Source organism: Chaetura pelagica, unplaced genomic scaffold, assembly GCF_000747805.2.
Source record: "Chaetura pelagica isolate M959 unplaced genomic scaffold, ChaPel_1.0 scaffold94, whole genome shotgun sequence".
Classification (NCBI taxonomy): domain Eukaryota; kingdom Metazoa; phylum Chordata; class Aves; order Apodiformes; family Apodidae; genus Chaetura; species Chaetura pelagica.
In genome coordinates this window covers 2218612-2227363 of record NW_009952881.1, presented here as the reverse complement: position 1 = coordinate 2227363, position 8752 = coordinate 2218612, and the positions used below count along the sequence as shown (strand labels likewise).

Sequence of the window (8752 nt, the reverse complement as noted above, 5' to 3'; positions counted from 1 at the left end):
TAAAGAACAGCATAGCTGGAATAATGTAAATGAGATTTCCAAGGATGATTCAGAGTATATTGACCATATTCTCCATGCTTGTAATAATACCATCTCAAAGTAAAATGGTTTGCTAAGTAATTAAATACTTAAAATCTGAATCAGAAGTTACATTCAAAACAGACCTGCAGCAAAAACATCAACTTTAACACACAGGATGTGTTTCACATTTTTGGTTCAGGGTTTTTTTGTGTGTGTGAAAACCAAGTAAAAAGAAACTACCAACTTTGTGAACAGTCAGAATTTATCTGCAAGTCCTTTAAATGTTTGTTCTTCTGACATGAACATATTTAGAAATAAGAAGGCAAAGTGGATCCTCAGCTGTGGCTTGGAGCATTGTGCTCCACCTGACAACACAGACCCTTCTCTTCACCTTCTTTCTGCACAGATGAGGTATGGCTGTGGCTGTAAGGTCATGCCCAGTCTTGGTTTGAGGTCTGGAATCACACCATGAGGAAAACTCAGGTGAAATCGTTGTAGCAATGAAGTGAAAAACAAAAACATTTCCATTCGAGCTAGTTGTTCTCCAAGACAATGTCTTCTTCCTGGATTGAAAAGAAATGTTTTGAAAGGACTTTAAAAGTGTTAAATTAAATTTTCACTCTTACTATGAGAAAAAATAGCTCATTTCTGTGTTCTAAGAGGAGCTGTATGAACTTGGTGATAGTATTTGGCAGGTAACAAATTTCAGCAAACTGTTCTTCTCACTACATAAATGCCATTGTAACTAATTCCATCAAATTTATTTAGATGAACTATTCGCTACTTTATCTTGTCCTGAAGTGCCAATCCAGACAGAAGATTGTTTTTTAAAAATGATACTGTGAATTTCAGCCTTTGTCTCCTACTATTTTCTCATTTACATCTACTGCCAGTTGTTATTACCTGGAAATTGTTATAACTGGCTAAGTAGAAAGATATTTCATGAAATAAGTCTAGATTATGCCTTTAAATGTTAGTTCCCATTCCTTGTATGAATGGTTACAGGGAGCAAATGTGATGGCTGTGGAAGACAGATGAATGGATAACAGTATCTGGAACTGGTAAAGGTCAAAAAGGCAAACAGAGACTTAACAGAATATACAATAAAGAACGTTGTCTTTATTGACTGTGTCTTTCAATGGACTGCAGAGGTAGCCCTGGCATTTAGCTTATACAGAGCACCTAATTTTTTAGGTTGCTAATAATATGTAAGGTAAGTTATCCACTCTTGTAGGCATCGAAAGAGAAATCCATAATGACTTGGGGCTGCCAGAATATTTCCTCAGGACACAACGCAGTGCTACATGCTGACCCCCAGGATAGTTCTGAACAAAATCTGCAATTTCTGGTGTGATCTAAGTGCTGAAAATTGAAAGCTGGTTGAGTAAATCACCTGTACATAATGACTTAACCAGCAAATTACTATTAATTGTGAAATGAATAGAACTTATGTGCTGCAATGATATAAAATGCATAGACTCCTTAGATAAAAAGATATGCTGTCTTTTTTGTTAATTTACACATAATAATCATCTATATAAAGGATATTATGCTAAAATACATTATGTTCAGAGTACATTATATTGAGTATCTTTAAAACAGCTGTTTCATCAGAACTGTGGATATATCATCCTGTCATTTTGTGATTTATTGCCATCACTTATATATTACACACCTCTAGATTTATGAAAATGAACAGCAGAAGGAATCACTCTTACCTAGTGAAAAAGGAATAAATGCATCTTTCTTGACAAACTGCCCACTGCTGTCCAAAAATCTCTCAGGGAAAAACACTTCTGGGTTGCTCCAGTATTTTTCATCAAAATGAACAGAGTAGAGGTTTGTGATGACTGTAGTGCCTTCAGGAATAGAGTAACCACGCACAACAGTATCTTTGGAAGTTGCATGGAAAATACCTAGGGGGACTATATTGCAGAATCTTAGAACTTCATGTAGAACAGCCTCAGTGTAGGGCATCTTGGACTTCTCTTCTAAGGCAGGCATTTTGTTTGGGCCGATGACTAAATCAATTTCTTTCTGAACTTGCCCTGTTAGGAACAGGAATAAAAGCTGATGATTAGTGTGTAATATCCTTTATTTTTTTAATTTAAGCTAAAACCTAGATACTTTTAAAAGGATACTGAAACATGAAATATATTAAATACAGTAGCTTGTAAGGTTTTTAATGTATAGTCTATATTTCTTATCTTGCAAGTAGGAATTCTTACAACCATATGTACCTCATTTCAAAACTAATTATTCTCAGTATAATTCTGTTTTGGCATACTTTGTGTATATTTTTATTTCTGGACCTCTTCAAAACCAAAGGGACAAGCAAAAGACTGCAAAGATATTGTACATTAAATACTTGAGTGAGCACACATAACATTGAAATTAGCCACTTGAACTTTCTCTGGTCTACTTCTGCTATGATTCTTTAGAATTGTCATAGTACAAAATAATTCACTCATCAACTGAATATATCTAATACATCACAGTGAGAGTTAAGAGGAATAGGAGTCCAAATTTAGCTGAAAATTGACAAATCCAACCATTGGGGTTTTTTTTAGCTATTTTAAGTCAACAGTTTATCTTGATAACCTCCAGGGCTTTCAAGCTGCCTCTTCTTTTTCCTGATACACTTTTCTTTGTTGAAACTGCCAAAGGTCACAGCATCACAGAATGTTTGGGGTTGGACAGGACCTCTGGAGATCATCAAGTCCAACCCCCCTGCCAGAGCAGCTGAACAGCTTCTAACTAAAACAAAGTTTGACTTGTACAATTCATGTGGAGCCAATAATGAAAATCTGGGCAATGGCAGAAAAATTGTACCAGAATCACCAGGCTTTTCAACCCGGAATGACAACATTTCACATAAAAATAAAGAGATGAAAAGCAGCTTAGTGAAAGTAACATTCTGTGCTGTAGTGTTGTATGGGTTTATACTGTGATATTTGGACAAAGAAAGTCTAAATAAATAAAAGGTAACAGCAATTTTTATTTTTATCAAGATGAAATCATTTTGAACCCAAATTCGGAAACTCATTATATCACAAGAGCTGAGATCAGAAAATTATATTAGGTGAGTGAATCTCAACAAAATTGGCCAATGCATAGGAGACAAAACTACAAAGTTGTTTTTTTAAAATCTCTATTGAAAAACAGTATGTTGGTAAGATCTGAACAGAGAAGTAGAATGTTCTTGTTTTAAGATATTAATATTGTTTGTGAGCCAGGACAGACTGATCAAAAACTTTTAATTTTTGGATCTTTTTACATTTGGGCTTTTTATAGCATGTAAAGCATAAATATATCCTATTGACTAATGATGGTACATAATTTCACTAAAATATGGACAATATATATATGGATCCTAAAACTTCAGTACCTATGAGATTCTATTTTTTTCTCATTTAATTTAATGTTTTTCTTTTTTGGTAGTTTTTCTTAGTATATTCTGTATAGCATACAGATGAATCAGTGGAACTTAGAAGCATAAAAGCAACACTTAATTTTTTAAAAATCCATTTAATTTTTAAATCATCTGAAATGTGCAGACTGGTTAAAAATAACAATTGCAGTTTTAAGCTTTCAAAAATTAGCTGTACTTAGTGACATATTTCTCTTTGGTATGTCCCTCAAAGTTTTTAAAATTAAGAACCCCAATCCTGTTAGATCATGATTTTAATTGTAAGCTAGGAAAAATTTTTCCTATTTTTAAATCCTTAAGCAGTTTCCTCATGTTCAATTAACTAACCAGCTAACTAAAATATCTGAGAAAATATGTAAGAGGTTATGGCTCTCAGGAGATGTTTGAGTGAACTTTGGTTCCGTTTGCTCAGCTAGATATTTTAACCAGCTCAGTGAATATGAGGCTTGATAACAGCAGCAACAAAAAAGTTTTTGCATCGACCTCTTTATTTAATCTGAATTATTTTCACTGTTTATAGTATGTCAGGCCTTGACATGCATTATCAGAACATCTTATTTATTTACTTATTTACAAGTAAAGCTGTATTGACCTTAAACATAAATACAAAATGTCATCATCCCTAGAAGTGTTCAAGGTCAGACTGGACAGGACTTTGAGCAACCTGGTCTAGTGGGAGGTGTCCCTGCCCATGCAGGGGTTGGAACTAGATGACCTTAAGATCCCTTCCAACCCAAACCACTACGATCTCTAATTTTAAAATAATAATTGCTTTTATTTCCACTCAATTTAAATTAAAAATTATTCTAGCTGAGAAAACCAGAAGTGATAGAGTCATGCACCTATTACCATATGAACAAAATAGAATTTTTCCTACATGAAGATACCTGGTTTCTATGCAGAACTGCAGATCTCAAAAGCCTTACAGCTACGGGTAATGTTTGTTATTCCTATTCTGCAATAATGATGATGATGATGAAATGGATGTTAGAGCAATATTCTTTGGTCCAAGTACAAATAGTAACTTTACAAATTATTTAGGCTGCTCTTTCTTCCAATACTTAGAAGTCCCCTGGTTGAACTAAGCACTGCTAAGGTTTTGACAGGAAAAGTGAAGGAAGTTAAACAAGAAATGTGCCTGTTCACTTCTAAAATCCTAATTTCTACCTAAAACATTCATGCTGACATTCAATCATCTGTTGCTGTCTTACTTCAGAATGACTGTAACAGATACTTTTATTTTTAAAGGCTGGTTTTGTTTCTCCACAAATATAAATATACATATGTAGAATACATAAACCTCTTGCAAATTGAGGCACTTAAGGATAAAAAGGAATTTTACCTAAACTGTTAAACAAACCTGATATACATTCTTGCTGATGTTTTTATATTTTATTTATTTCATATTTAACTGCATTTGTTTATTAACTACATCTGCCAACCAGTATTATGCGTCACCACACTAAATTTAACATATTGGAAATACATTCTTAAAAATATTAAAGGTTCATTAAAATGTATTCACAAAATAATATGCTAACATTTTATCATCAAACTTGACTTTTTATATATTCCTCATCTGCATATAAAATAAGCTTTCCGCATCTATGCACAGCATATTTGGTAAATAATATGATATAATAATATATACAAATCTTCCCTTTTGGTTATGGCTATGGATCACTGCACCACTTCAGAAAAGCATTTTAAATTTGCAATAGGAAAGTGTATCAGTTCCTCAAAACGTCCAGGTTCTTACCTTGAATGTTTGGGTAAAGAGCCATAAATAACACTGCCCATCTTAAAACGTTTGTTGTGGTTTCTGTCCCAGCTATGATGAGTTCTCCAACAGAGAAAATTAGGTTCTCTCTTGAATATGTAGATTGTGGATCATTTTCCTTGGAGTCCATCTCATCTAAATACGCATCTACAAAATGTCGAGGGGACTGAGGCTTCCTATTTTCAGAGACACGTTCAATAAGCTCATGAAGAAAGTCATAGACTTCTGCTGCATTTTTAAACAGCTGCTGGTGTTTCCCAAATGGCAAGATACCAAGCCAAGGAAAAGCATTATATAAAAATACAGAAGCACTAGCAGCTAATTCAATATTTTCACTAAAAATCTCAATCATGTGCTGAAATTCAGTATCTTCGTATGTGAAACGTTCTCCAAAAATAATCAAATTAGTAATGTTTGACACGGCATTTGTTATCAAGTGCTTAAGATCAAATGGTCTGCCTTTATAAGTATCAATGGCATCAAGAAAAAACATAGATTCTTCTGAAATTTTGTGTTCAAAGGACCTTTGTCCATATCCAAAAATTCGAAAGGTATTTACAGCTAATTTGCGATGTTCTGTCCATCCTCTGCCATATTTACTGTTCAGTAAGCCTGAAAAAATATTTTGACACAGTATTTTATGCAGCACTTTATTTTCCCCTGTAAGATAACAAAATTATTTAACAAGACAAAAACCGAGACAAAATTTTACACGCATCTTGCTATGGAACATAGTCCAAGAGTGACAATTCTTTTCAAATAGTATCTTTAAAGAAGCATCAAGTACTTTATGGAAGCAGATAAAGAAATAAATGGCTAAAGCAAACGTTTCACGAGATGACAAACCTATCTATTCCACAAAATTGACATTGTTATGTAAAAGACATGAGTGCTTACCTCCCATGTTTGTCAGCTTCTTAAACAAGGGAAGAGATGGTCTATCTGCAAAAATTTCACTTTGATGAACAAGGCATTCTTTTACTGCATCGTAGCCATTCAGCACAATAGCAGATATACCTCCAAGATCAAGACTGAAGATCTTTGGGGGGGGAAAAAACCCAAAATTGTAAAATGCAATCAAATCTTAAGAACAAATGTTGAAAACAAGTAAAAATAGGTAATTAATAAGTGAAAAAGCCACTAGGTATCAATGTAAATACAGGCTTGAATAAACTTCAGTAGGGCATACAGGCAACCAGAGGTAACACAACTGTAGCATTACATAGGAGAGCCTGTTGTGAGCTAACTTAGCCTGTCAAAAGAGAGAGTAAATTAGCCCACAATACATTCTGTACATTTGCTGTGCACCTAAAGTGACCAGCTCTCCAAAGGAAGGACTGGGGATGCTTTTATATAGTCATTTTTTAAATTTTAACTTGTATCAAAATGCGTATTTTTCAGAAAAGGTGTCCCTTAACATTAGTAGATGTAAGTGTATATTTCTAAGTATATAACTAAATATTATTAGAGATAAGGTATAGTTTTAATATAAGAACTAGAAATACAGTTTATATATTGCCTACTTTCCTAGTTTGCTGAGATTACTTCCACAGGAGGGAGGAAAGCTTTACTGCTGTATCTGCTCCTTCTCCCTGCCTTAGTCAAGGTAAATTCCAATAGTTTAATTTGGTTAAGGGCAATATGAATAAAGCTACAAGTTCATATCACAAAGACTTGCAACATGTCACTTAGTAATGGCAGACACAGAAATGGTGTCAGTTGTCAAAACCACCAAGCTGCACCCAGTCCTTTCTGTCTCTGAAACTGGACACCAGCTTACTTTTCACAGGCTCCCAAAGAACCATCAGATGGTAGAAGTGAGAGCCATGATAAGAGCAAACAAACGACAGCATAGCCCAGCTAGTCCCATCTCCTGTTCCAGAAGTGGCCAGCCCTAGGTGCTTTGAAGAAAGATGCATTACATCCTGCACAGTATGAAATAATACTGGCCTAATTATACATTCTGTGACAACAGGGTTGTCACCAAAACAGTTGTCAAGCTCTGGAATAGACCACCCAGGGAAGTGGTTGAGTCATCATCCCTAGAGGTACTTAAAAGACATGTAGAAGTGGTGCTTAGGGACACAGTTCAGTGGTGGACTTGGCAGGGTCAGGCTAATGGTTGGACACCATCTGAAGCGTCTTTTCCAACCTAAATGATTCTATGATTCTGACTATTTTGTTTTAGCAAACTCAATATTTTCACTGTTACAATGGCTTTTCTTTCTTATGTGACAAGAAAACACACCTGATGAATTTCTGCAAACCACTTGTGAGTTTTGTGTACTTTGATCATCGCTTATTTCTCTTGCTTCCTGTCATACATAATAAAAAAAACCCCAAACTCCTTTCATTGTATTTTTCAGAGCCCCCCCAAATCCTGATCTGCCCTCTTCAAGTTTCCTCAAATTCTGCAGGACTCCTTCTAACAGCAGGGGACCGACACCTCATGCAGCACTGCAGGCAAGCAGAAAGCTTCGTTTATTTGATGACACATTTTCATGCCTATTTCCATCCTATTTGTCCTAACATTTTGCCTCAAACACATTCACCTTTCTCTATTGCCAAAATAAGTGAAACAAAAGATAACCCTATCCCTTTGTTTCTTCCATTTATCATGTTCCTAATTTGTGCTCTTTGTTTTGCTTCCCACTAATGACAAGACTGTGTCTATTTCATAAACGATGTGGACAAAAGCTTTGGACAGACAAGGTCTGGCAGCAGTTTTATTTGCTTGACAGGGCTGTTACATTGAAACGCTTCTATCATTTGAAGGACACGATCTTCTAGACAATGTATCGGTTGTGGACACAAAGCTCAGTCCTTCACAGCACTCCAGGGATAATCCTGCTAAGCCAAACCCCCCAGGCTGTACCAACACTTTGGGAATGTACAGGCACACCGAACGGCTGTGCCTGCTGACTGAGCAGCTGCTCCCAAACCTGCCTGTGCTTCCGCACGGGTACACGTGCACACTTCCAAACACCTGCTGGATCTACTTCGGGCTTCGTTATTATGAACCTTGTAAAAACAGATCGGTTGCTTGAAACTAGTCAATGAAAAGAAGCACCTGATCTGTAGGAAAGTAGGCAAAAAAATAATCTGTTATTTCGTTTTAGAGCAAAAGGACGGTAAATACATAGTCCAAATAGCCACTGAAGGTATTTGGAAGCAACGTGTTTTCAGTTAACATGATGCGTTACCCAAGCAGGCTATTTGATGGTGTCATGTTGATGATTTTAAGCCCTCTTGGCATGTGCAAGACCTGGGGAGGAGGAGAAAAGCGAGTTCCCCCGCTGTGCAGCAGGACACCCGTTTGAACGCTGTGCCAAAGCCGAGCAGAGCGGCGGGCGGGCAGCTGCTCCCCGCTGCCCCGCCCCGGGGAGGGAGCTCCGCGATCGGGGCGGCGAGAATCTGCTCTGGCCCCGCTCCCACGGGAAGGGCTGGAACCGCAGCACCGGCTTTGCCCAAACCTCTTCAGCTCCAGAGCTTTGTGCTTCCGCTGCTGCCGAGGCCGGACC

General features: G+C 36.5%; 1 protein-coding gene across 1 annotated transcript in view; it reads right to left on the bottom strand.

Moving 5' to 3' along the window:
* Positions 1-408: 408 nt before the first annotated feature.
* The window catches only part of LOC104386761 (vitamin D 25-hydroxylase), a 10391-nt gene continuing 2047 nt past the window's right edge, over positions 409-8752 (bottom strand). Inside the window, exons 2-6 of the mRNA XM_009995414.1 lie at positions 8107-8280; positions 6129-6314; positions 5211-5843; positions 1740-2069; positions 409-584 (exon numbers count right to left, since the gene is read on the bottom strand). Coding sequence (XP_009993716.1) covers positions 409-584; positions 1740-2069; positions 5211-5843; positions 6129-6314; positions 8107-8280 — 1499 coding nt within the window. The remainder of the gene's footprint in view (positions 585-1739; positions 2070-5210; positions 5844-6128; positions 6315-8106; positions 8281-8752) is intronic.